Here is a 26,865-nt window from a genome sequence, read left to right as displayed (position 1 = left end):
TTAAGCATTTTCCATCGAGTAGAATATGACCAATAGTCTCCAATCTATAGGAGCTCTCCTAAGTAGAAAAGGTGGAGAAAGAAAGGAAATCGAGAGCTGCGGAATGGCTAATAGAAATAAGAGAAACCTGGGAATGTTTGAGAGATAGTAGAGCACTGCCAGCTGTGGTAAAATCACTCGACGTGGTTCAAAGGGAGCATGATACTCCACAGTCTGGTTCTCCCAACAAAGTCTCCTGGTGTTCTCTCTGGTTCCAAAAACTAGGCATAGGCTACTTCGACAATTCTCCTTGAAGCCCGGAATGAACGGTTAGAGCCGAAGGCGCAGCTGATAGGAGGCAAAAAGATACAAAGTACACGGAGCTCTGCCCGCGTGTTGATTGACATCCTAATTACCGCTGTGTGCTATTTACAGAGACCATGGGACTCAGGCGGCGAATATCTATGTCTTACGAGGCGTCACCATCGCTCGGGTTTCGAGCAATAACCATAGATCTCTGCATGGGACGGCCGTCGTGGAATGGCCGTGGCTCGACGAGGCTAATAGAGTAATCCATGCATTACAGGTATCACGGCGATTCGGTGAGACTACCTTATGGATGGTGTCTAGAGCAGCGGGGATCCCGAGCCGCGCGGAATACACATCGAGTCTTATTTTGGTCCAATTGAAATCTCAACGGTAGACAAACTAAACTAATTTGCTTGCTTAGTTGGAGTACATACCTGAGTACTAAATCGTTGATATTGAATCATCGACGCGGTCTCGAACATTGCCTCTACAGTCCTGGATGTGTGAAGACAACATTTGTATCAGGAATTCCGTCTAACGTGCAGCAACTCTAGAATGGTGTCTACCAGAGAAATAACAGGTTAGCTCAGTGGTGAGTGCATATAAAAACAAGTTATCTTCATTTTCTATTGGGGTAAGTCCCCATTTCCAAAGTTATTATTCGGCCTGCATAAAGGTATGGAGTATATAGGTGTACAGGGTCCGAGCCTCCCTGTACCCTGCACTTTGTACTAATTTATACGGACTTCTAATACTTGTGTCTAGCTATATTCTATCCCAGTGAAAGCTGAGTCGCTTTAATAGTTGTTCAAGTCAGTAGTAAGCCTTCTGAACAAGGGAATAATAACTAAATATGCTGCTATTTCTAAATGCAAGCTGACCTCCATGTTGGACACCGGAATTATTAGTTGTTCTAGGATTAGGCGGAGCTGTCCTAGGAGGAGGACGGTAGTTGAAGCAATATATATAAACAATTCAGTTGTTGATGGGATCTGGGTTAAGTGTAAGATGGCATGTGATGCTACATTAGAGATTTTCCCTACGTATAGAGCCCAATAGCACAGAGGTAACACCATGTTACCTGTAATTCATTGGGCGAAAAGGGTCATGGGTTTATGTGTATTCACTAACCACACTAACGAACTCTACGGCATATTATACTCTGGAATACGGAATGTAACAAAATAGTGACAAAATGGAGAGCTTTTATTGCATAGAATAATTTCACTTCTACTCAAGTAGCTTTCCCAACCCTCAAGTGGGAGAATATTGAAAGACGCTCTGATTAGTTTCTTAGTTTCCTTAGACACTCCATTCTTGAATCATGGTCTATGTGTTTTAGTTTGTCTTGGGAGTTCCTTAATAATTACAGATGGCTGGAGCTGCAATGTTGATTTCCCTTGTCTTACTAGTTGAGAAGAAGCTATTAGAGGGCCTTTGTGCTCTGAAGATATATATAGCAATGAGGCTCTTCACTATCTAATTGCTGTTGAATTGAGGCAATGGTATCTCGAATGTTTGAAAGGCTTCCGCCATTCGACGTATTAATTGGAAATAGTTAAGCAATAATTGTTTGTGATCTCTAATGACTCGAAAATAACTTGAAAATACCAAAATAGTCTTGGTTCTCGCTGTTACTCTTTGTGAAACGCAGACAGCCATTGGGATATCACCGGAGCTACCGTAGAACATATATTAGAGGTATACATAACACCAATTAGATGTCTCACTTAGGATCTAGGGGGAACCTTGGAGGTTGCATAAAAAACCTGACTATTGAGATATATGTACTCAGCGGTTGATCTCCACATTGTTATAGATCGAAGCTGCGCAAAACAAACGTGTTGTCTATTGAGCTTCTTAGGAATTACTGCGTCAAGGTATGTCCCAATCATTTAATGACCAAGTTATGAACTTAGTAGATACATATTGCCCGAGTGCAGAATTTGATAATACATCTTGCTACATATATAGACTGTCCAGTTCATTCTCAATGAGGCAATTGTATTGCTGCTTATGTGCACGATGTTAAAAACAACCTAGCAGTGGTAGCATCTGCCGTGCTGCGTGTCGATTGCCGCGCAATCATCATTATTGGCTTGCCAAGATACTTAAATCCAGACAATCTATTTCTTCGAGTTCATGTGGAACATTGTCTTGCTGGCAGGGATTCCGGCGTCCGAGTGGAACTAGTCAGTTCAGGGGTGTGTTGGAGTACAACATAGGTAAAGTATTCAGAGAGTACAAAACACACCCATGAATATATTCGCTACATAATTAGCGAAACTGAAGACCGGGGAGCTTGCATACTCAGCTCCATGTTTCCCGATTGGAGTATATTTTGAATACCTCCGGTTGAGCACCGGTATCACCTGTTTTCCCTGGAACCTTCGCGGGCAACAGTGTAAGTAAGTTTGCTTGTCATTATATCATATTGGCCCAAGATGAGCCAATGGGAAAGCCATCTGCTAGCTAGTCTAAATATGGTTAGATCAATTATCGAGGACAGGTCAAATAGCCCACAAGGAAGGTGTCCGTCTCCTGATTTGAATATATGTAATGTAATGTTCAAGTAATAATATATTCAGAGCAACTCCAAAATATCCTGGTATCCATCCTGCTGTCTTTGCTCATACATCATGCCTTGATTTGGCGGATTCCACAAGCCGATGTCTATTGGGCACCGTAGCGCTCACGGTAGTCCTTCAACCGCTGGACCTCGCCGGCGCCAATGCTATCACCCAACTTCTCAATCAGGTCGTGGAGACCAATAACTGAGCGAATGGGGATCTTATCACCAAGATCACGCTGGGCAACGCCGATGGCGCTCTTGGACTCGGTATCGCTGACACGTTCCTCCCGATCCAGCAGGACAACAACACCGGCGACGATACCGCCTTCCTTCTCGATGATACCGACAGCCTCGCGGAGTGCAGTGCCGGCAGTGATGACATCGTCCACAATGACGACCCGCTTGCCCTTCAGCGGGGCACCGACAATGTTTCCACCTTCGCCATGCGCCTTGGCCTCCTTGCGGTTGAAGGAGTAGCTCACATTGTCCCAAGTGGTCTTTCCAGACAGGGAGTCCCGCACAGCGAGCTCGTTGGTGACAGATGCGCAAATGGGGATACCCTTGTATGCGGGTCCGAAGATAATATCGAAGTTGGGCTGAGCGGTGCCGTCGGCGTTGGTGGTGACGAAGGGCTCGGCAGACAGGACACTAGCGTATGCGGCAGAGGAGGCGCGTAACAATGGTGCAGTGTGCAGGAGGGAAGAGGTGAAGAAGTAGGGTGATTCACGGCCAGACTTCAGAACATAGGTGCCGAACGAGAGGACATTGTTGGAGATGAGGAGGGGTAGGAGGGTGGACTTATAGTCCTGATCGGCAGATGGGGGAGTAACAGTCGACATTTTGGAGTTGGGGGTGTCGTAGGTAATTCTCTAGAGAACTGAAGCTGTTGTCAAAGAGTCAACAAGGTCAAATTGCGAAACCAACCCGAACTAGAAAATTTTGCCGGTCTATGGAGGGGCAGGCGGTATGGCTTCATATCGCGCCTTATAAAGTCTGAGAAACGGATTTCTGCTATAAAAGTCCAATTGATAGTTATTTTCTAATATAAAGAGTTCAAAACGAAAGAAACCCATATGATCCCTTATACTATGCCCTTTTTTCTTAATTTCACCTGCCAATTGGACCCCTAATATCCCTTTAAAGAAATAAACCACGTGCCTCCGATGGCCGGCCTTCCCCGCCAAATGTTGTCCCCCAAAATGTTCCGCTCACCGGGTTCCTCAATTCCTCTCCTTCACTCTCCTTGGAGCCTCACAATTTCTTGTTTTATTCACTTTTCTCCATTTCTTTTCTTGTGTTTTATCCGTTGCCCTCTATTCCTCGGTACTAGACATTGAGGTGTCACAGTACACAGGGATTGTGCTCGGGTTCTCGGACAGCAGAAGTAAGCCTGTCTCATCTGCACGGGTGTTCCAGTTCCACAAAAGATCTAATTAGTTATTGCCCTCGGTATGTTTGTTCAGAGCACGAAGACCCTTGATGGAATCTACCTAGGCATGTTGGTATACTTACAAATATTAGATTAACACAACAAAATGCATATCCGAGAGAAGCTTGCCAAAAATGAGGCGGAAGGAAAGATTGGAATTTCCTTCGAGTTCTTCCCTCCTAAAACCGCCCAGGGTGTACAGAACCTTTACGACCGGATGGACCGCATGCATGGGTTAGGTCCTTCATTCATCGATATCACCTGGGGTGCTGGCGGTCGCTTATCGGATCTGACTTGCGAGATGGTCAGCGTGGCACAATCGGTATATGGCTTGGAGACCTGCATGCACTTGACTTGCACGGATATGCCATTAGAGAAGGTTGATCAAGCGCTCCAAGCTGCCTACAAATCTGGCTGCACCAATATTCTGGCTCTTCGAGGAGACCCACCGCGAGACAAGGAGACATGGGAGGCCACGGACAATGGATTCTGCTATGCGAAGGATCTGGTCAAATACATACGGGACAAATATGGCAACCACTTTGATATTGGTGTGGGTGGCTATCCCGAGGGTGCCGATGACAACACCGATGTGGACCAATTGATCGACCACTTGAAGGAGAAGGTTGATGCGGGCAGCTCTTTTGTTGTCACACAGATGTTTTATGATGCGGATAACTTCATCGAATGGGTGAAGAAGTGCCGAGCCAAGGGCATCACTGTCCCCATTATCCCCGGTATCATGCCTATCCAGACATACGCATCTTTCATTCGTCGGTCCAACTGGACTAAGGTCAAGGTGCCTTCTGAGTGGATGGAGGCCCTTGAGCCGGTCAAGAACGACGATTCTGCGGTTCGAGAGATCGGAAAGACTCTGATCGCCAATATGTGCAGACAGTTGGTCACAGCTGGTATCAAGCACCTGCATTTGTAAGTTGGCTCCACTAATTTTCTCAATCCTGGTATTCCGACATGTCCTAACAATGCCTAGTTATACCATGAACCTGGCTCAGGCGACTCAATTGGTTCTCAAAGAGCTCGATCTTTGCCCGTCGGACGATTCCCCTATTCAACGTGCGCTGCCCTGGCGGCCCTCCCTTGGCCTCGGCCGAAGGACAGAGGATGTGCGACCAGTATTCTGGCGCAACCGGAACTCATCATACGTTGCTCGTACCCAGACATGGGATGAGTACCCTAACGGTCGCTGGACCGATTCTCGTTCACCTGCGTTCGGTGAACTCGACGCTTACGGCGTGGGCCTGAAGGGTACAAATGAACAGAACATCAAACTTTGGGGCGAGCCAAAATCGATCAAGGATATTTCGGACATCTTTGTTAAGTTCTTGACCGGCAAGCTCGACCGACTGCCGTGGAGTGACTCGCCAATCACGACCGAAGCGCGCGAGATTCAGGAGGATTTGCTCAACCTAAACCAGCGCGGATTCCTGACAATCAACTCTCAGCCCGCTGTCAATGGAGTCAAGTCGTGCCATCCTGTGCACGGATGGGGCCCCAAGAACGGTTTCGTCTACCAGAAAGCCTACCTTGAGCTTCTGGTCCCCTCCAACTTGATCGATGAGCTCATCACTCGCATCGAGAAGAACGATGACTTGACTTACCACGCCACTAACAAGAAGGGCGTGCTCAGGACCAACACACGTGACAGCCCGAATGCCCTCACATGGGGTATCTTTGCCGGACGGGAGATCATCCAGCCTACAATCGTCGAGACAGTCAGTTTCTTGGCCTGGAAGGATGAAGCATACCTCTTGGGCGAGCACTGGTCCAAATGTTATGACGCAGCGAGCCCTAGTCGCAAGCTGATTCACCAGGTGATGGACGACTGGTATCTGGTCAATATCGTTGACAACGACTTCCACAGATCTAACGCTGTCTTCGAATTATTCAATGGCCTCGAGGTCAAAGATCTCAACGTCGAGATGCCTGGAGTGCCCTTGGACAACGGCAATGCCGAGCAAAATGGCGTTGCTGGCAATTAAAGCAGCTTCCCTCAACTCATAACTGGTTGCTATCCATTCACACCCTCGACCCCCTACCTCGGTCGTATGCCATCTTTGCAAACCTCTCATAACACCAACTCAACATCCTAACCTAATTCAACATCACTCATCTCAACGATAACACAGCCCATACAAACAACTACTCCAACACATCTCGGGCTCCCCCTGCAATGTCTTATGGCGTCACGACTGAAGACCTCTCAACGATTTCTTCCTCAGCGTTTTCATTTCAACATAATGTACCGATACCCCGTCTCTTTTAACAATGGCGCTTCATCGATCGGCTTCTCTTTTATTTTCTCGGGTCTATTCTTCTCCAAGCCCAGTGCTTCTCTTCTGGATTATATCATATTTTCTGTTTGGACTAGCACAATCCAGAAGAATGGATGGCCCAAAAAAAAATGAAAGAAGAACAAAAATTCAACATAATTATGCCTTCACGGCCTATTTCGTTCTTATCGTCTTCGTTATTCTTCTGCGCTTGGTCTCATTTCATAGAGCTCGCAGTGACGGCTAGAACTGCCCACGGTAGCCCAGCCCTGCTTTTTCCTTCTGCTTTCTTTTTCTCATCTTTCGGTTCTTGCTTTTTTCTAGAATGCTCCTTTTATCTCACAAAACGCCGAGTTGCAGCTCGGCTAGATGGATACCTCGTTCGCATGAACCGAAAAAAAAGAATTGCTCAACGCATTTCCACACATGAAAAATGTTTCTGAAAGCAACTTTATATGTTTTAAGTTCCTTCTATTTTCTCTGCTTTGGCATTGGTTTTGCAAGATTATCCCGGGCTAGCATACAGGACCATTCGACACCAGGATGACGGAGTTGGGTCTGTTTTGGCTTTCTTTTTTTTTGACGGGAAGAGAAAAAGAGAGAGAATATCATACACAAGATTGAATTCCGGATTTGGGGGACACGAGAAAAGTTAGATGTCATTTTATTTCCCTCTTCAACATGGGTCTTCGGCTTCTGTCTCTAGGTTTTAAGTCAAGAAGATCAAGATCAATATAAATTCCTACTACTACAGGAGGAATGATTCCATATAGAATATCCAAGTTTGAGACCTATTTAATGATAAGCTAGGAATACAGCCGAAAGACACAATTAGGTGAGTAGGTAGAACCGCTTGAGACCAGGACAAAGACCCGAAAGCACCAAAAACGACGAACGTCCCCCTTCCAAACTCAGACTCCCAGAGAAACAATCTTGTACAAGCATAGAGCTAAATATCTGTCTAATTTTACATTATCAGGGCACGACCAACACACTGGAAGGCCCATGCAAACGGTCGAACAAACCATGCAATCCAGCTGCTCACGAGAACAACGTAGCCAATAGTACGGGCTATTAGCATAGCCGCAAACCCAAGAACCAAGAGATACACAATGGCTTGAAGAAGCTCCACCATGAACCGACTGATAGCCTGGTCACTGCGAGGCTTGGGCCAGGTGCCTGTGGCCCGGTAGCGAGACACCACGGTATATATGCATTTGGAGACATGCCAACAGTGACTGGTCATGTTCAGGGTGTTATTGGCCACACATTTGACGTAAGGGTTGTCAGTGCCCATTCGCACAGCTTTGTTCACTTGGGTGACGGCAACGACAAGAATATTGAAAATAAGTGAAAGGGCCAAAGGGTTGAGTCCTTGGCCCTCGGAGTTATCCTTGTCTTCGGAGTGCATGTCGCCTATATCGGTAGAGAAGTCTGTAATGTTGGATTGAAGAGACTCCTTGGGACTCGAAACCTGAAGGCCATCGAGCTCCGCGATTTCCAAAACTTTACCGGAGGTCTGGAGACGAGGCAGGGACTTCACCTGCACTTCCTTTTTTGGTGAAGTATCAGGGGTCTTCGTCTTCGGGGGAGGAGGCTTTTCAGACGCGGCTGTTTTTGTAGGCTTGGGGATTTTATCCAACTTAGACGGCTTTGCTAGTGCGGAGATCTTTTTGGTTGATGTAGGAGGCTTGTCGGGTTTCGTTGACGAAGGGGATCCCTCCGATAAGGTCACCTTTTTCTTAACTGGTTTGCTTGGTGCAGTCGGTCGTGCTGAAGGTTCGTCGGGTTTGTTTTCCGTCAAAGCAGTTTTGGGCGGCGAAGCGGGCCTGTTTGGCGAAGGGGGCCTGTTTGGCGTGGCGGTTGGGGTTTCTTTGGACTGAAATGACCGTTCCGATCGTGATGATTCCGAATTGTCCCTGGACGGAAGAATCGGCTGAGGACTTGGCGATTGCTTCTGGTTCGCACGCTGGGGCGACCCCGAACCATTCCGCAGAGACTCGGCGCGTGTACGGAGGGACTCGGTCCTGTTGCGCAGGATTGTAGCAAGGCTATCTGTAGATGATCTAGCCAGCCCGGAAGGTTTTGCCCGCCCGGTGGTACGGATGAAGCCACGGATAGTATTCGACGTTGTACCTGCTGCTCGTTCCGGATTGCGATCTTGCGGATGATCTTGGTTTCGACTCTCGTCGTCTTGGCTTTTCAGTGTGGCGGATGTGCTGCTGAGTGGCAACGTTTGGGAAGTTGTCAAGGTACGCCCTGTTGGCTTGATATCCATTTTGGGTCCCCCGGGCCGCAACCCCGACGGTGTAGAGACCATCTGGGCCTTTGCCCGAACGGCTTTGATAGCCTCGGCGGTGACTGTGTTTGTGCCACCAGGACGACGCAACCCTTGCGGCTTTGGCGAAGATGCTTTCTTGTCGGGCGTGGGAATCATAGTGCGTGTGATAGTGGGTGTGATAATGAACACATCGTCGTCTCCCCGACTTTCTTCTAGACTTCCGGATCGCTCGGGTGTATTGCTGGTAGGATGGTAATTCTCCTTGCTCGAGTCCTGTGACCTCGTCCGCGGGATTGGGGACGGGTTCTGGGAGAAACTCCGATCCTGGTACATGGCTGACGGCTTCGAGCATTGGGCAGGTCTCGAATTCTGAGAAGTTTGTAGTCGGTCTTCTTGAGAGATCACGGTCTCCTCGACTCTGTTGGTGGTTTCTCGGTCTGTTGCTATCTTCACTTCCTTCGACGCCTTTTGCTTCTTCTTGGAACCCAGGGCCAATGGGAGTGGATGCAGACTCGCATCGTCTAGGGAAGCGAACCTGAGGATTTCGTCTGGATTCTTCTCCCCGGATATTTCCCGGCACCCTAAAAAAGACCCGTCGGCGTTTTGGGGGTGTCGCTTATCCTTGAGCTTTGTGGGCGATTCTTCCCAAATTGTGCTAATTCGATTATACCCGATCTCATCAGGGCTGTAGTAGTGGTTAGCTACTTGGCGTTGCGATGCAGTCAAGGGCTGGGGTTGCTGGGGTTGAGGCTGTGAAAGTTGCTCCGGCTGAGAATTTTGCTGAGGCTGCGGCGAGGAGTAATGTTCCTCCTGCGACAAGATCGGCACTTGACGCCTCTCGTATGCCCCATCATATGTGGTTATTTCCCTTGGGCTCTGGATTCTTTGTTCGCTAGGGTTGAATCTGATCTCAGGAGACACGTTACGACTAGGCACTGTGTTCGGGTCTGCCATTTGGCCACCGTCCCGGTGTACTCTTTCAATGCTTCTTTGATACTCGGCAATTTGTTGCGCCGTCATCGTTGGGGGATTGGGATCTTTTGCAGTTGGCATATTCACAACGAATCGGTCTTCCCAGTCGGTGATAGAACTGTCCTCGGCGGATACTGGCGAAACGGAAGGATGAGATCGAAGGCTGGAATTGCTCGTTGCGTCTGTTCTCACAGATTTATGGGGTGATGTTTCGGTGGCATCCAAGATGACCCATTGGTCGTCTTCCTTCCGCCATTTATTTTGGCCGTCCACAGGAAGGGTAGTGGGGGCATCGTTCCTCGACCCCTGTGCGGGACCGGTATTGACAGTGTTTGGACCCGGAATGCCTGATGGTGCACTACCTGCCCGGGAGCTTGTTTGATCTTGGCTAGTGCTTGCCGGGAGTCTGCTGCGGTGATAGGAGATGCGCGAGTTAGGAGATTGGCTAATGTCACTGCCCTTGCTCCTGGCACGTCTTGCTAACAACGGCGAATCCTCCAATTTATCCCGGATTTTTCTCCAGTATTGATCATGACCTTTGTCCAATGTTTTAGACTGATCACCGAGCCGTCCCAGGGAGCGGCTGGATGGGGTCAGTTTAGGAAGTGCAGTCGGACTAGGCGTTTGACTCGAATTATCGTTAAGCCTCTCAGTGAAACTCCTCGGAATAGGCAGCTTGGTAGCTTTTGGCAGTTGAGATATATTTGCCGGTGTGCCTCCTGCGATGGCATATTCTGGTGATCTTTTTTCTTGCGGATATCGAGGTGGAGGTGTTGCCGAGAGCTCTTTCGAGGGGTTGTATTCAACTCGATACGCTTTGTACGCACCTAGGCGTATAGATCGTGGTGAGAGATTCACCAGGTGTCCATCGGGCAATTTGACATGAGCATCGTCCATTTTGGGCTGAAGCTGGCAGCGATTGTGGTCGGGGTGGCAAATGCTACGGGCACAGCACAGTCTAGTTGTCCTAGCCCATGCCGTGTAGGAGTGAGGAGAGAGTGGTCTTTCCCTGTGCTGGTTTTTCTGAGCAAAGATGTATGTCGGTCGGCGACAGTCAGAGGATATGAGACTCAGGGGAGCGGGGCGATCCAAAAAGACTGGCTATTGAGAGATCTTCATAGGTGATCGTGCTCATAACGCGTAAGAATAATGTGCTCTGGACCCTGGTTTATCGGAATGCCAGGTCGGTGATTAGGAATGCCAGCCCCTGGGGTGAATGCCGGTTGAAATGTCCCACCGGCATCTGGAATGACAGTTTCCTCCCACATGTTAAAAATAGATTGCATCATCTGTGCATGGAAGTTGCGAAGACTGAACGTTGAAAAGAAAGCACGATCCAGACTTAGTGGACGTAGTGGACTGCAAACTTAAGGACTCCGAGGCAAGATAGCCGCCCAATGGATTTAATACAATGAACGAAGTCAATCAAATCAGAGATCAAAATCGAGCGATCGCAAAGAAAGCAAATGCCTTGGACCCTAATCTCTAGATAAGCAGCTTGCATTCCCCAGCGTGGTGGACCTGAATGAATGCCATGAAACAAAACGTCAAATGGACTGTATTGGGTATAGCCTCAATTAACGATGGGATATATGTACGAAGGGTGCTGCTATCGTGTCATTGGTGCGCATGGCTTGGAGAAGACTCCGCATCTGACGTATCTGGATCGACGACGTTTCATGCTAGTGGAGATGGAATTGGTCATTCGTTCGTCTTAGTACCGAGTGTTGAGCTTATCTGATCTATTGACGGTGGCTGGGCCACCTGGATTCATTCCTCCCGGTACACTGCTTCTCTTCAGCGGACTGGAACTCCGCATCAAGGGAGTTGTACCACGCTCCTTGTAAACAAAGTCTCCGTTGTTTTGTAAGCGGCGATCAAATGAAGTTGTCGCGGACTTCCTCAGTGGAGAGTTAGCATGGCTGTAAATACCAAGACTTCCTCCATCACCTGTTGATGTTGTTGCAGTAGATCGGAACTGCGGTTGTCGCATTGTTGTGCGGCTAGTGCCTCGAGCTATGGGCGAGCCATCTCGAGACATGCTCGGGGTGTAGGTGGGTGGGCCTTGGAATATAGAGGTGGGAGTAGATGCAGTTGGCTGACGGACTGGGGTGAAACCTTCTGGATCGACGTGCTTGAGGTAATTAGGGTTGGGACTGGTCTTGAAACCACGGTTAATGATGTGAGCCGGGCTATAAGTCTCAACCCTATTGCACTCCTCCTCGGTCTTTGGTGGTTCATCCGAGAACTGCGTCCCAACATCTCTCATCAACGGATGTGTCCGAGGTTGCACATATTTAGTGTCATATTCTTTGAAGACCTCTTGGTGTACAATCTTCTGGTCCTTAGCTTGCTGTGTATAAGAAGAAGAGATGAAGGACATCTGCACGGACAGAAGAGCGGTCAAAACGATCGTCGTCACAATCGTCACGCTGGGGCGTGGATCTGAGAGCTGCGTCGGAAGGAACAGCCAATATACCAAGACGTGCCCTGGGCTGAAGAGGCAAAAGAGCCGGAGACAAAGTGGCGAAGGGTCCCAGATTGCAAGCTCCCAGACATCTCGCTGTGCATCAGGGTGGGCCCTCGAGTGTGCCGGTTCTGTTGAAAGCGCCTTGGCAATGTAGCGCAGCGGAGACGGCATCACGGGGCTTGAATCAACCCGTACACGATGTGCTGATGGTGTCGCCGGGTTGTTATCAATAGAGTTCTCAAACAAGCGATAGCGTCTCTTCTTCTGGAATGTGTAGATAGCATTGCCCGTAGAGGCAAGGGCCATCAGATGGACGATGAATGAGGCCTAGGTAGAACAACCACGGCCGATTAGCTTGTCATGAATCTCGTGAAAAGATAGGCAACATAAAAGGTACAAAGCCGGGAAGAATGACTTACAAGCCACCCAAATAGGGATGTGCCATCGTCCTCGCCGAACACATCGTCAAAAGCCCTGCTACCACCACCGGATCGGCTACTTGCTCGCGCGATGAGGAATATCACGTTGAGCGCAATACCAATGGGAAAAGCCCAGTTTTTCTCTAGCTGGTCCCAATCACCACCTTCAAATTCCTCGGAAAGCCAAAGCAGAAAGTCATACGGGTTCAGGCGTGCTAGTATGCGCTCGGAGAGCGGGCGGCGGCGTACAAGTCGAGGCATGTCGGAGGACGGGGGTCGTAGTAGACGGAAGCTGTTCCTCAGCAGCTTCGTCTTAGTTAAGAAGGTAATTCAAAGACATCAAAGGTGAGGAGCAGTTGAGTCAAGAGTTATTGCACGATTGTGTTGCGGACGATGAAGCCCTGGAGTAAACAACATTGAAATCTGAGAAATTGCATCAGCTTATGTAATGAGAAGCTCCCGGCGATAACCACGGCGATCAACGGACAGCTGCACCAGATCTGTCATTTACTTGATCCATCTCGAACTGCCAGTTCGAAGATTGTGTATCTCGGAAATCTCAGGTCCTTCTTTTCTTTTTTTCTCGTCATGGCGGTATCGGCCGCAACATACAAGGTACCTGGCATTGATTCAATGGAATGACCCCTCCGATCGCTAACTCGGTACACCAGGAGCGGCAATTCCTTGCTGTCATTGGTGATGAAGAGTAAAGACCCTTCGTCCAGATTGCTTGTCTTCCAAAAGATCGCGCCCAGCTAACTAGCTCAACCTATCATGCAGCTCGGTTACTGGTCTTTTGCTCGCAGGCATCGGGGTATGATAATGTTCACTACCCCATCTACGTCACGTCTCTATGACATTTATATGAGAAGCCATTCTAATGTGCTGGCTCTTTTAATAGCATGTTACCGAACCACCAGGCTCCCAGAGAAACTTCCTTGTCGTTGATTCCAAGACCGAGACCTCGGAGATCGAACAGGCCTTCCAGAACTTCACCCAGGAGAGGAAAGACATTGCTGTGCTCTTGATTAACCAGCATGTGAGTTGCTTTTCGATAGATTGCACTATTTCAGTGCACCCATCTCATTGCCTACATATCCGCTAACGAGTGTCTCAACCTCAGATCGCAGAACGCATCCGCCATAGCGTCGACGCATTCGCCGATCCGTTCCCAGCTGTCCTTGAAATTCCCAGTAAAGACCACCCCTACGACCCGGAGAAGGACAGTGTTCTCAAGCGTGTCCGCCGTCTGTTTGGAGAGTAGGCTTGCTTTACATGGGTCTTTGTCTTTGTCATTTAGCCGGGAAATCGCGATTTGGTGGCGCCGTTCCGCCTCCAGGGTTTACAACACCTGCGGTCCCATCATTGACGATGTCGGCGCTTGAGTATAATTGGAAAGGAAACATGGAAATATCAGATAGGGAAGATACCCAACGCAACTGGAACGAGTTTGCGTACCCTTTACATATATTCTCTTTGCGCCTACTCCGTATACAGAATTGATTTAACATACGTTGCGTAATCAGTGGAGATGTGATTGTAAATTGTAGCCACGGACAGAGGTAGTAGCTGTCACGTTTACAGTCGTACTCGCTAAAGTGTATACAGACGATTGTAAAAAGATAGCAGATGCAAAGAGCGTAGAAATGAAAAAATCCAAATGATATCCGAATGTACTGCAAAGCGTTATAGAACTTGAAATAACAGATGCGAATATTGAAGTAGTCATGAGAGGGGCATGGAAAGAGCATTGCGGATGTTTGAACCCCAGTCAAGCACATAAGCTAATGACATTGACAGTTCAGCAAATCGAGAGATGCCACCTGGTAAGTGGATGCAAAGCAATGTCTAAGATAGACAGGATTAAAGGTGGAACACGATGTCATCTGCCTTGAGGCAGGTGACTTGCTCCTGGTCCTTGTCGTAAACATCGGCGAGAACGGAGTATTTGCCCTTTAATGAACACATTAGCTGCTTGCTTAACTTTCAAACGGTTGTAAAGACAACGTACCGGTGGGATCTGCTTAGGCAGTTCCACCTCCTTCGTCAAGATCATCTCGCCCTTCTCTAGGGGGCACTCCATATCCACATTTTTAAGCTCGTCGCATAGGTCGACGGTCTGCTTGATCAAAGTGATGAGACCCCACTTCACTTCCAGGTTCACGGTAGCGCCCTTCTCGATTCTCTCGAGCAAGGTACCTTTGGCCGAGATTGTCAACTTCTGCCCTCTGTTATCGCCAAAGTGTTAGCTAGTTAAATCTACTACATTTAGAGAACAATCTTCGTGGATGACGTACGGTAGAGGCGGGTTGGGTGCCAGATCCACCGACTCGATCTCGAGCTTGTAATTGTCTGGTTTGGCACAGTACTGCAAGGGATTTTCACCATTGACTGGATACTTCCCATTATCGGTCACCTTGAGTGAAGCTTGCGTAGGATCGAAGATAGAGAACGCGGCTGCATTTGCAAGAGGAGCGGTAAGAACCAGGAGGCTGGCGGCTGATAAGAACTTCATGGCTGTGACCGTTGTAGTTCGGTCGGGAAAATGGCCACGAAGGTAAGTCACTCAGGTATGTGCAGTCGAATGTCAGGAAAAGAGTGGGTTCCAGCTCAGACAAGGTGTGGAGTTGGGATTAGGAGATAGAAGTTGGGGTTGAGGAGAAAGAGAGTCACTTGATGACGCCTCCACACGTGATCCCAGCGGCAGATCTATACCGTTTCTGTAGCCCCATGGTTCTACGCCTCATGTACCTGCAGGGTGTGGCTGAGGGATACAAGAATCCTTGCTAGAGAGATTCTATCTCTATACCAGTCCGTAATTTCATCTTATTCTACTACACATGAACATTCGTCCCATGCTACAACATAGGTGATCCGACCCACTATAGGTACTCCGTACTCCGAACTCCAGTTCCTTATCAATGATCGGCATCCGAATGCCAGGCACAGCACCTAAACATGCCAGGGATTTTTATTGATCATCTCATTTCTAAAGTGACATCCATTCCAAGCTACGGAAGCTGTTCTCTTAGTTGTTGAACTTCCCGCATCACTCGAACATCCGACTTAAGTCATGAGCATCCCTTGACATGGGTGGGCCACCCACAACCACCACAAGAAAACATCTTATTACGTCGGATCGACCATCGATGAGCTCATTTACAAGGCCGCTAGGACAGGTAGTCTCACTAAGGCCGAGTTGATTAATTAATACTCCTTTTAGAGATTGTACCCCAGAATATTAGAATGAAATCACGAATCAAAGTCAGTGGTCGATTAATACGAAGAAGAAGTTTCATGCTGCGCTTAACTTGCTTCAGAAATGAGTTCAGAAAAAAGAGCGAGATGGGCGCAGAAATCGCTTCTAGACGAATCAAAGCTCTTCGCCCGCGTTCTCTAAAGATGACGTCAGAAATATTACGGAGTACCTAATAAGCTACCATGAGTCGAGAAACACCTTGAACAATAGGTACTTGTGTATGTACAGCCTTTATTCGGTGATGACTCGTCGTAGGAGGAGTCTAAAGCCATTCTCGTCTTGCTACGGAATCTGAATTAGTATTCCTTCGAACTTTATGAGTATCCGGCCGCTATAGAAGATACAATGAATAGAGGATCCATCATTGGAAGATGCCTCAGTGATCAATCTTTGCAGGTAAAATAAATTTCTAGCTTTCGATGGACTGCTTAGCTCCAGCGCACTACTGATTTCCTTGGCTACTTCCGTCATCTCAACGCAGAGAACAAAATTGCACCAGGCCTCCGTCACGATGCAGTTCTTTAGCCAATGCAGAAGCAACGTTTCAGTAATGTCCTTCTCTGAAATTCCTTCGCCAGCATTTGTAATGTCCGCGCAGAAAGCCTATGATGGAACTACTAGTCCAGATCTTCCTATACAGCATCATGGATTTGCTGCTTCTGTGCGAGTTTCTGTGCCACATGTCTACACGACTTTTTAGGCACGATTTATCTCGATAGAAGAGGATCTTCAGGAGCATCTACATATGTAGGCACTGCTACATGTAGTACTACATCATGGATATATATCCCCGGACTCCACTATCGCTGCCATTCATCTCCTACAGTATCCATGGATGGATGTACTGGACCCACTTGGATAGATCCACCTACTAAAACCTTATTAGTATTTGCTTGCGACAGATACAATATGGTTTCTGTTCATCCGAGTCTATGGGTATGGTTGTTTAACAAGACGACAAGCATCGGATTTATCATAAAGAGTCAAGGTTCAGATTTTGGCTTTGCCATTCTCAATCTCTGCCCAACTTTGTTCTTCCAACTTTTGATACTTTGTGCCATCCAACCAGTACAAAATATCACCGCCACAATGCTGGCGAGGATTCCAGCCCTTCTTCGCCAGATCACCTTTAGCCTGCTTGAAAGTGACACCTGTGGCAACCCTGTATATTATAATTTGATTAGCCACGGCCAAATTATTGCAATCAAGGGAATGCTTACTTCTCAGTGAGTCGGACCAATCGAGGCAAAGCGTACGAAGGAACACCCTTCTTCCTGAGTGCCTTGTACAAGGTCGACATCAATTCTGTCTCAGCTGCTGGGGATACCAGCGTGATACCAGCGGCTCCAGCTTGACCATCATACCTGGTGGAGACTATCAGTAATGCGATCTCACCAAAACGAAAGAACAAGACGGCCTGAATACATACCCACTCAACTTTACACCATATACCACAGCATCATGGACACCTTCAATCCGGCAAATATGGTCCCGAATCTCTCCTGCGCTAACGTTCTCACCCTTCCAGCGGAAAGTGTCACCAACCCGGTCCTGAAACTTCACCCACCCAGATTTCTCCTGAACAACCAGGTCACCAGTCCGCTGGAACAGATCCCCCTTCCGAAACACATCACGCAGAAGCTTCTCTTCCGTCGCACCCTCATTACCCAGATACTCAATCAGCATCCCACGGTCCCGGACGCGCCCAATTACCTCACCCTCCTGTCCGAGAGCAGCCCTCACACAAAATCCAGTGACAGGATCACGGTACGGCATCTCCGTATCGGTATCATACTTGACGACGAAAGTATCATCTTCCAAGAAGCGGCGGATGGGCCCAGAAAACCCGACTTTGCCCGCACCCCAAGCTCCAACACCATGGTTGTCGAATTTGGCGACCCCCTCGGTTGAGCGGTAGAACTCGCGGATCTCGGGGACATTGAAGCGCTTACGGAACTTCTCCCATATCTCCCCGCGCAGCCCGTTCCCGCTCGCCACGATGCACTTGTGGTCCTGGTCGTACGGTGATGGCGGCGTTGCGAGAAGATACCGGCATAACTCGCCGATGTAGAGTATGCGGGTTGCACCTGAGTCGTGTACCTCCTTCCAGAACCGTGAGGCGGAGAATCTTCGCCCGAGGCATAATGTGCCTCCGTTACCGAGGGCGGTGCATAGGCCGATGAAGAAGGCCGTGCCGTGGAAGAGGGGTAGAGGAGAGTAGACGCGGAATGGGTGGTACTTTGAGGGGTTGTTGGCGTCCGCTGAGAGCGGGGTGGAGGTGATCAGGGTTAGCATGTTGCGGATCGCGCAGGCTTTGGGTTTTCCAGTTGTTCCCGATGTGTAGATCAGGAGGGAGAGGTCTTTTGGGCTGCGCTTGGCTGCTGCAAGTCCTGATGGAGAGAATTGCTGCAGAGTTTCCGAGGAGATCAGCTCGACTGGATCTGTTTCGGTGCCTTCGAATGAGTGCAGGTTGAGTGTGAAGTGTGGTAGGTCGACGCAGACATCTTGAGACAAATCTGCTGTTGAGATGATCAACTTAGAGCCGGAGACGTTGACGCAATGGATAAAAGTATCGTCTATCACTAATGTCAACAGTATTCTTCTAGCTTGGAATTGGATGGTTAACAAACCTCGCAGGTTGGTGTTGATCATTGCTGCCACAGTACCTAATTTTGACAGAGCATACACAGTCACGACCATCTCCGGTGAGTTGGTAGTGAAAACACCCACTGTATCACCGGGGTTGATATCACGGCTCTTCAAAAAAGCAGCCATTCTGTCGACCACTACAGACAGGCGCATTAGCAATCAGATGCGATGTGTTCTCCCGACAGAGGCATATACTGACAGTCTTTCAGTTGACTGTATGACCACGTCTTCTGCTCAAACCAGAGCGCATCGGTAGCAGCCCGTCCTTCAACCTCCACCGCCCGCTCGAGTATCTTATAGATGGTTGTTGAGCCGTCGAGCTCCGCAATGCGCTCGTTTAGCCGCTTCGCAGTAGCCTTGTCGCTGTATATTGTTCGCAAATCAGTGGCAATGGCAAGCTTCGCATTCAGATAAGCACCAGCGGCCACCGACATGGCGGATGCCATGACTACAGCAGGCGCGCTGACTTCAGAGAAAATGTCCATTGGGAGAGAGAAGGCCGAGTTCTTTCTAGTCAAATACTTGTCAAGTCAATCACCAGACAAATTTCTCGATAAAATGGGTGATTTCTTTCCAACGGGTGCCTCGCAGGTGTCTCCCCTATTCTCTGCCTAGTGGAAATTCGAAGCTCTCAGGAACTGGCATGGCAAGGGATATAAAGATGCTCAAGCATAGCCCTAATAACGGAAGCTAGCCAGACTTGATCTGCCGTTCCTACCAAAGGATCTTCTCTTTACAATGTAATTCACAGTGGGGTCTACGGGAAATCCCCCATAATCCTCCCGAGGTCTCCCCGGGAAAGCTTAAGATTTCCCCGGTTTTAAGAGCTTAACACTTCTTCTAGGGCTTCAAGATTGTTCTTGGGAGATGAGGTCACATCAAGGTACTAAGGACAAGATATGAGAGTATTCTTGACTTCTCCCATGTCTTTCTCAATATCCTCACCCCTTGATCAACACTGAAGCCAAAGTACACGTACATGTGGGACCATGAAACGTCTACGAATCCACAAACTTACCAATCACAGTCTTCCATTACAAGCCGAGGATCGCTAAATTACAGTATCATACACCGTGTGACCCCCGAAGTCCCGGCACTTCCAGTCGGCTCAAATTGTACGATGAGAGTCCTCGGAGTGGAAGATGTCTGGAGAAGCCGCGGTTCTTTTTTAGTAAGAGATATATATCTGCAGCGAATATTAAAAACGGTTTTTCTCTTTGTTTTGTTCTTGAGCTCATTCATAATTCTGCTTGATACCCTACAATGTCTTCACCGCAACAACGTTTAAGCTCCGTCGCCAACCAGTTGGCAGCTCCTGGCTCAGCCCGCCAGAAGCTTTTGGCAAAGAACCCAGATGATGTGGTATGTCGTCGATTGCAGCTACAACTTCATTGCCATAATTAATCAATAATCGGCAGGTTATCACTTACCTGGCCCGTACGCCGCTCACCAAGGCCCGCAAAGGTGGATTGAAAGATACCTCCGTAGATGATCTCCTCATCTCACTCCTCACGGTACTTTTTCCTCCATGATTAGAGGCGAAAATTGCAGTAATTAATTCATCAAGCAGACCGTCCGCGAGAAATCCAATCTGGACCCCAACCTCGTTGAAGATGTCTGCGTTGGCAACGTCCTCTGCCCCGGTTCGGCATATGTCGCCCGCTCCGCGGTGCTGGCAGCAGGCTATCCCGTAACAGCAGCCGCCTCCATCGCCAACCGATTCTGCTCCTCGGGACTTCTAGCCGTGCAAAACATCGCCAACCAAATCATCGCCGGATCCATCGATGTCGGAGTGGCCGTTGGAGCCGAGAGCATGAGCAAGAACGCCGACGGCGGCGCCCCTGAAATGTCCGAGCGCATCGCCAAGCACCCGATCGCATCCCAGAACTCCCTACCCATGGGCCAGACCTCGGAGAATGTAGCTAACCAGTTCAATATCACGCGCGAGCAGCACGACAGGTTCGCCGCCAACAGTTTCCAGAAGGCTGAGCGCGCCCAGAAGGCCGGATGGCTTGATGACGAGATTGTACCCGTCAAGACTCAAATTAAGGACCCCAAGACCGGCGAGGTGAAGGATATCGTCGTTGATCGCGACGACGGTATCCGCTACGGCACGACCCCTGAGTCCCTCGGCAAGGTCCGCGCTGCCTTCCCGCAGTGGGCCCCTAGTGCCACCACCGGCGGTAACGCCAGTCAGATTACCGATGGTGCTGCTGCGCTGGTTCTCATGAAACGCTCGCGCGCCCAGGAGCTCGGTCAGCCGATTGTTGCCAAGTTCTGTGGTGCTACTGTTTCTGGTCTGGAGCCTAGGATCATGGGGATTGGCCCATCCCTTGCCATCCCTAAGATTCTGAATAAGTTCAACCTGAGCAAGGATGACATTGATATTTTTGAGATTAACGAGGCCTTTGCCTCAATGGTAAGTTTACCATGTGACTTTACATTAAGCAAGACTAACATACGTCATTACAGGGTGTTTACTGTGTTAACAAGCTAGGCTTGGATGAATCCAAGGTGAACCCGCGTGGTGGTGCTATGTAAGTGATCTCCGACCAGATTTGATCGACGCCGTGCTGATGTCTCAAAGTGCTTTTGGTCACCCTCTGGGCGCCACTGGTGCACGTCAGGTCGTCACTGCTCTGTCTGAGCTGCGTCGACAGGATAAGCGGATTGCTGTGACTTCGATGTGTGTGGGCACTGTAAGTTACCTTCGATTATCACGACCTCAAGTATTGAAATATACTAATTGTTTTGAATAGGGCATGGGGATGGCCGGTATCTTTGTTTCTGAGCATTAAACATGCAGAAAGTGTCTTCTGACAATGACCGTTGATACTGTATATATTTTTATATGTAGGCACTAAATACGACTGCGATTTTGACACTTTTTAGTGCGTCGCTGTCAGTCGCTAGCATCTTGGAATTTGCGTGTAATTCATATATACAAAGGGACAGAGGATCAAGGACATGAATAATCGTTTCTCTGCATAGTAGAATAGAAGCCTCAGGCTCTCTTCACATAGTCAAGCCTCCTCGCCAACCAACAACCAATAGTAAACCCTTGGATTGCATCATGCTCATCCCGAGAAAAGACAACGGTCCAGTCTCCCGGAGCTGGCGCATCCAAACCACGTGGGCAAGTCAACACCCAGACGTCATCTCCCAGATATTTCATGGGAGTTGCATTTCCTTGACCCAGATATCCATCAAACGCACCGTATAGCATGCCATCCTCGCCAGTGCAATGGAAGGTAGATTCAATCTCGGCACAGTGATAGACACCCTGGAAAGAAGTCCCTTTCAGGATCGATTCTTTCGGGACAATACGCCGAGCACTGAGTATCCGGTTATCTACCACACGATGAATACTCAAAAAATCTCCATCAATCGTCGCGACCATGGAATCAGACTTCCCATGATTCGGTGCACTAAGCTTGATAGGCTCGGACGACCCGTCGTATCTGATAGCCACCTCTCCATCCCGTGCGCCTTTGGTGATGACAATCGACAGCTGAGTATCCTGATCAAGAAACGCGCCGACCCAGTCCGCGGCCGGCTGGACGGTTGATGCCACAGGCTTAGGTATTCCCAAGAGCTCGTGGAGGATCTCCATATTGGGGCCGAATGCACCGAAGTCACTGTTAGACATAACAACGACGGACAAACGCTCGCGTGGAGCGTGTCGCCGATGCAGTCGATACCCTCGCAACGCTCCACCGTGTCCAATGGTGTTCACGCCGGCGATGTCAGCGTGATCTAGCCCATAACGGTATTTTGCAGGAGTGCCATCTTTAAACTTCGGAGCAGCGATCGCGGTGTGGTACCAGCTCTGCGGATCAGCGTAACAGCGATCGAGATACTTCTCGTACTCGATCATATCAGCGAGTGAAGCCACTAGTCCAGCATCACCGGACCATTCCATCCTATTGACAGCGGCTGTGAAGCCGTGCTGCTCGTCGCCCTCATACCCGACACAGGGCGGTGGGTGATGTGCGGTGTTGGGGCAAAGGAATGCCGTGCTCATACCAGCCGGTCGGAGTATCCGCTCTTCGAGCAATTTGGCAAGAGACTCGCCCGTAGCTCGCTCGATGATTCGGGCAAGGACGTGGAAATTGACATTGCAGTAGGAATACTCCGTTCCCGGCTGGAACATGAATGACTTGGTTCGGGCAAGCAGTGGGCCGCAGTCTCTAGCTATCAGGAACTCATCGTCGGGTTTGGACCCCCATAGTGTGGTCATAGCCCAGTAGTCGCGCATGCCGGATTGCATGTCGCATAAGCGATCAATTGTCAGTTCACCGTCAGAAGTGAGCTCCGGGCTTAGTATTTCGGCGAGATGATCTGAGAGCTGCTTCCGGACATCGCCCTTTGCAGCTAGTGTTGGGGTTGGATTGCGCTCCAGGTCGATCAACAACGCACACACAAATTGTTTTGTAATCGAACAGATGGGGATTTGCGTTTGAGCTGTCATGGGAATTCGCTGGTCGAGATCGGCGAATCCCCAGACACGCTGGCCGATGACCTCGCCATCTTTGACGACAGCGATGGCACCTCCTGGGCCGCGATAACGGAGGACCGTTTTGTTCAAGACCGCTTGAACCTTTTCGTCAATTGCCATGGTTTCAGATGGGCGTAGAGAAAGGGGAATTGAGACACCTTCGATGTTACCTTAGGTCCCCGTGGGCAATTACCCCACTTCTAGTTGGTTATCGCCGATAGCAGGCATTTTGCTACAGTGAACAATACATGCCTAATCATACATAACAAATATTGATGAACAAATTGGTATTGGACTACCAGTCACTCGATTCAATGCGAGACTATAATGTGAATTTGGACGGAAATGACCTAAAAGGCTCGTGTTGGGGTTGGGTAACGGACATTGAGGCCCCTATCGAAGAATGTAACCCATCCATTTCGGATTACGAAGCACGAAGTAGATGGAAAATACATGTAGAGAGAGCCGAACAGGGAGATATCTCCTATGAACTATTCATAGCCCTCACCTACAACATACATCTGAAATAATGTTATTTGACTCAAGCAAAGATCGGCAAGGCCAAAGTCGCTGGGTAAGACATTCCGGTACCAACGCTGCTGACCTCGAACACAAGTGTGAATACCTATTTTTGGTCATCTTAAGAACAGGTATGATCGGTCAAGTCGACTTGGGCAAGAACAGAGTAGTCTACACGTAGTCCGCACTACAACGTGTTCTAACCGGTGTGGTAAGATCAAAATAATATCCTGCAAGGGGTCATCTGCATAGTCACTTATAGTTAGGGAACAATAATAACGGGATGACATATAGAAAATCCAAATTGAATGCCATTGTTCGACATCTAGAATCGACAACACAGCGTTGAGACAACGCCCTGCCCCCTACCGGCCCATAATTAATCTATAATCACACCTCATTACGGAGTAAAGTCGAAGGATTGCCCGAGAGCAGATCGTTCTAAATGACCCCGTACAAAGGGTTGGAAATCAATGAGGTCGGGGGAGTATCACGGGTTGAGCTTAGTTAATAGGGGTGGGTTAATAATAGACCGAATGTGTTGCCGTAGAACAATATAGGGGAGATTAGTACGGAGTAAACCCCTGATGGAACTTTCCAGGGAATGAATTGGATTCGATCATGCAACGACACGGTGCTCCACCAAGGTGTCTCTATCATATTCCTTTGCATAGGGTCTACCTAGTATTCTAAGGTGTCTATGACCCACTACTGTACATAGCAACTGCGACAAATGAGATCTCCTTTTATTCATCTTCATCTTCAAATGCGAAAAACTTTCCAAAGCCGGATGGAAAGATCCGGGGAGATCGGACAAAATCATCGAATGCAGCCTCGGGACCCATGGGATTCATCGAGATCCACTTCTCATGCATATTTTTGGAATCAGTCCACCGGTGGTTCCACCAATGGAAGGGCGGAAAATAGAATTAAAGTGGACAAGCCAACGTGTTCGGACCCACTTCAACCCACTCAACTACGTTGTGGCGAAATCTAGACTGAATTTTCATGGCCAGAACCAGCCTTGCTTTCGGTCTTTCGAGGGCTTTTAGAGGGTTACTTCTGTTCCGTTTGCATTTCCCACTTTCACTTCTTCTTCCACTTCTACCTTCATCTTAACTGTACAGAACTTCCCTGGTTACACTCCTTTAATCCAGGTCCTTCTTCTCATATATTCTTCCTCTCTTTCTCTTTCACTTACTCCCATATCAACACTCGTTTTTCAATCATTTAAGATGCGTTCCGCTCAATTCTTTGCCCTCGCGATGGCTGTCGCTACCTCCGACGCCATCTCTCAGGGTTTCAACTACGGCTCCACCAAGGTCGATGGCAGCGTCAAGACCCAATCCGACTTTGAGACCGAGTTTACAACTGCCAAGAATCTCGTTGGAACCGACAATGCCTTCACCAGTGCCCGTCTGTACACCATGATCCAGGGTGACACAACCAACACCCCTATCTCAGCCATTCCCGCCGCTATCAAGGAGAAGACCACCCTTCTCCTGGGTCTCTGGGCTTCCGGCGGTGACATGAGCAACGAGATTGCTGCCCTCACATCCGCCATCAGCACCTACGGCGATGACTTCACAGACCTGGTCGTCGGTATCTCCGTCGGCAGTGAGGATCTTTACCGTAACTCCGTCACTGGTGTCAAGGCCAAGGCTGGTCTCGGTATCGACCCCGACGAGCTTGTCGACTACATCACCCAGGTCCGCTCCGCCATCTCCGGCACTTCCCTGAGCGGTGCCCCCATCGGCCACGTCGACACCTGGAACTCCTGGACCAACAGCTCTAACTCTGCCGTCATTGAGGCCGTTGATTGGCTCGGTTTCGATGGATACCCTTACTACGAGAACACCGACCCCAACTCCATTGACGACGCCAAGTCCCTCTTCAACAAGGGCGTTGAGAAGACCAAGGCTGTTGCCGGTGGTAAGGAGATCTGGATCACCGAGACCGGCTGGCCCACTTCCGGTTCTACCGAGAACCTCGCTGTCGCCAGCGTCGCCAACGCCAAGCAGTACTGGGACGAGGTTGCTTGCCCCCTGTTGGGCAACACCAACACCTGGTGGTACATTCTCGAGGATGCCGGTACTACCGCCCCTAGCTTCGGTGTCACTGGTTCATCCACCGACACCACCCCTCTGTACGACCTGAGCTGCAAGGCCTCCACATCTTCCAGCTCTGCTGTTGCTTCCTCCACCTCGGCCGCTGACAAGACTGCTACCGCCGGTGCCTCCACCACTACTGCTGGCTCTGGCTCTGGCTCTGGCTCTGGTTCCAGCTCCGGCTCCGGCTCCGGCTCTGGTGCCTCTGCCTCTGCCTCCGGCTCTTCTCCCGCTGCCTCTTCCGTCAGTGCCTCCGCCCCTGGTGTGACCATCGGTGCCCGTCCCTCCACCAAGCCCAAGTCCAAGAGCGCTTCCGCTGGATTCGCCTCTCGCACTGCCTCTGGATCCGCCGCTTCTGCCACTGGTGGCAGCAAGTCCGGCTCAGGATCTGGTTCCGGCTCCTCTTCCTCCGACTCTGCCGCTGCCTCCTCAAGCGTCCCCGTCAGCTCTGCTACCCGTGTCGCCGGCTCTGCTGCCGGTGCCCTGGTTGCTGCTCTCGCTCTCGCTTTCACTTTCTAAGCGTGTCGTTTTCCTTGGGCGATTCGGAGTGATTGGTTGAATGATACTCACTCACTTATACTATAGTCTGTCATTTGATGGTCGGTGATCGGCTGGTTTTCTGTAATATTTTTTTGCTTTTGTTTACTCCTGTCTAGAATTATACTTCTGAGGTTATAACATGGTTTATATTAAAAGTAACAATTCCAAGTCCTATCTCGCGACATTTTAGGTCTGAGTCCATGTAGCCTAGGGCTATTTTCTTCGCTTAGTGACGAGATATTGTAGTTCCAAGGTTCTACTCATATATGACGCGCGAGGTTGAAGTTGGACTGTTGATAGGATATGAGCCCACCGCCACTGTCCAGTTATGTTTCAGCTAGCCTCTAACTCCTCGTATCCATACGATTTACACCGACAACCTTATTCTCAAGTCCATTCACTCGGGCTCCACGCCATTTTATGTTGTAGCTTCAATCCTTCGATATCTAGCGACTGCCCGGATGCAGAGAACAATATTCTCACTCCCACACCGTAGCTAGTTATTGCCTGCCCTAATATCGGCGCTGAGACATTCGATGTCCGTTCGCGAAGCCACCGAATCTCACCAAA

General features: G+C 49.2%; 10 protein-coding genes across 10 annotated transcripts; 4 read left to right on the top strand and 6 right to left on the bottom strand.

Moving 5' to 3' along the window:
- Window positions 1-2,961: 2,961 nt before the first annotated feature.
- On the bottom strand, window positions 2,962-3,699 carry N7518_002818 (orotate phosphoribosyltransferase; the record flags this gene model as incomplete). The annotated part of the gene is made up of 1 exon (XM_057183745.1): window positions 2,962-3,699. The coding sequence occupies one exon, from the start codon at window positions 3,697-3,699 to the stop codon at window positions 2,962-2,964; it is 738 nt and encodes a 245-aa protein (XP_057045195.1).
- A 696-nt stretch (window positions 3,700-4,395) lies between these two features.
- On the top strand, window positions 4,396-6,289 carry N7518_002817 (methylenetetrahydrofolate reductase (NAD(P)H) MET13; the record flags this gene model as incomplete). Its single annotated transcript, XM_057183744.1, has 2 exons — window positions 4,396-5,219; window positions 5,281-6,289. 2 exons carry the CDS (start codon window positions 4,396-4,398, stop codon window positions 6,287-6,289), a joined length of 1,833 nt encoding a protein of 610 aa, XP_057045194.1.
- A 1,258-nt stretch (window positions 6,290-7,547) lies between these two features.
- N7518_002816 (putative NTP binding protein) lies at window positions 7,548-10,730 on the bottom strand (the record flags this gene model as incomplete). The annotated part of the gene is made up of 1 exon (XM_057183743.1): window positions 7,548-10,730. The coding sequence occupies one exon, from the start codon at window positions 10,728-10,730 to the stop codon at window positions 7,548-7,550; it is 3,183 nt and encodes a 1,060-aa protein (XP_057045193.1).
- An 817-nt stretch (window positions 10,731-11,547) lies between these two features.
- On the bottom strand, window positions 11,548-12,983 carry N7518_002815 (Nur1/Mug154 family protein; the record flags this gene model as incomplete). The annotated part of the gene is made up of 2 exons (XM_057183742.1): window positions 11,548-12,630; window positions 12,723-12,983. 2 exons carry the CDS (start codon window positions 12,981-12,983, stop codon window positions 11,548-11,550), a joined length of 1,344 nt encoding a protein of 447 aa, XP_057045192.1.
- A 327-nt stretch (window positions 12,984-13,310) lies between these two features.
- N7518_002814 (H(+)-transporting V1 sector ATPase subunit F) lies at window positions 13,311-13,986 on the top strand (the record flags this gene model as incomplete). The annotated part of the gene is made up of 5 exons (XM_057183741.1): window positions 13,311-13,337; window positions 13,394-13,428; window positions 13,503-13,536; window positions 13,624-13,761; window positions 13,846-13,986. 5 exons carry the CDS (start codon window positions 13,311-13,313, stop codon window positions 13,984-13,986), a joined length of 375 nt encoding a protein of 124 aa, XP_057045191.1.
- A 599-nt stretch (window positions 13,987-14,585) lies between these two features.
- On the bottom strand, window positions 14,586-15,237 carry N7518_002813 (ML domain-containing protein; the record flags this gene model as incomplete). The annotated part of the gene is made up of 3 exons (XM_057183740.1): window positions 14,586-14,675; window positions 14,734-14,950; window positions 15,020-15,237. 3 exons carry the CDS (start codon window positions 15,235-15,237, stop codon window positions 14,586-14,588), a joined length of 525 nt encoding a protein of 174 aa, XP_057045190.1.
- A 1,734-nt stretch (window positions 15,238-16,971) lies between these two features.
- Window positions 16,972-19,115, bottom strand: N7518_002812 (putative bifunctional fatty acid transporter/acyl-CoA synthetase (FAT1); the record flags this gene model as incomplete). The annotated part of the gene is made up of 5 exons (XM_057183739.1): window positions 16,972-17,143; window positions 17,202-17,345; window positions 17,411-18,557; window positions 18,612-18,767; window positions 18,830-19,115. The coding sequence occupies 5 exons, from the start codon at window positions 19,113-19,115 to the stop codon at window positions 16,972-16,974; spliced, it is 1,905 nt and encodes a 634-aa protein (XP_057045189.1).
- A 778-nt stretch (window positions 19,116-19,893) lies between these two features.
- Window positions 19,894-21,428, top strand: N7518_002811 (putative peroxisomal 3-ketoacyl-coA thiolase (Kat1); the record flags this gene model as incomplete). The annotated part of the gene is made up of 6 exons (XM_057183738.1): window positions 19,894-19,992; window positions 20,049-20,144; window positions 20,201-21,049; window positions 21,103-21,167; window positions 21,218-21,329; window positions 21,390-21,428. 6 exons carry the CDS (start codon window positions 19,894-19,896, stop codon window positions 21,426-21,428), a joined length of 1,260 nt encoding a protein of 419 aa, XP_057045188.1.
- Window positions 21,429-21,634: 206 nt separating this feature from the next.
- N7518_002810 (uncharacterized protein) lies at window positions 21,635-23,248 on the bottom strand (the record flags this gene model as incomplete). Its single annotated transcript, XM_057183737.1, has 1 exon — window positions 21,635-23,248. One exon carries the CDS (start codon window positions 23,246-23,248, stop codon window positions 21,635-21,637), a length of 1,614 nt encoding a protein of 537 aa, XP_057045187.1.
- A 1,634-nt stretch (window positions 23,249-24,882) lies between these two features.
- Window positions 24,883-26,274, top strand: bgt2 (GPI-anchored beta-1,3-endoglucanase EglC; the record flags this gene model as incomplete). Its single annotated transcript, XM_057183736.1, has 1 exon — window positions 24,883-26,274. One exon carries the CDS (start codon window positions 24,883-24,885, stop codon window positions 26,272-26,274), a length of 1,392 nt encoding a protein of 463 aa, XP_057045186.1.
- Window positions 26,275-26,865: the final 591 nt, after the last annotated feature.

Source organism: Penicillium psychrosexuale (assembly GCF_028828465.1).
Source record: "Penicillium psychrosexuale strain IBT 29551 chromosome Unknown utg000002l, whole genome shotgun sequence".
Lineage (NCBI taxonomy): Eukaryota > Fungi > Ascomycota > Eurotiomycetes > Eurotiales > Aspergillaceae > Penicillium > Penicillium psychrosexuale.
Note: the sequence above shows the minus strand (reverse complement) of the source record. Positions and strands in the feature narration are given on the sequence as shown.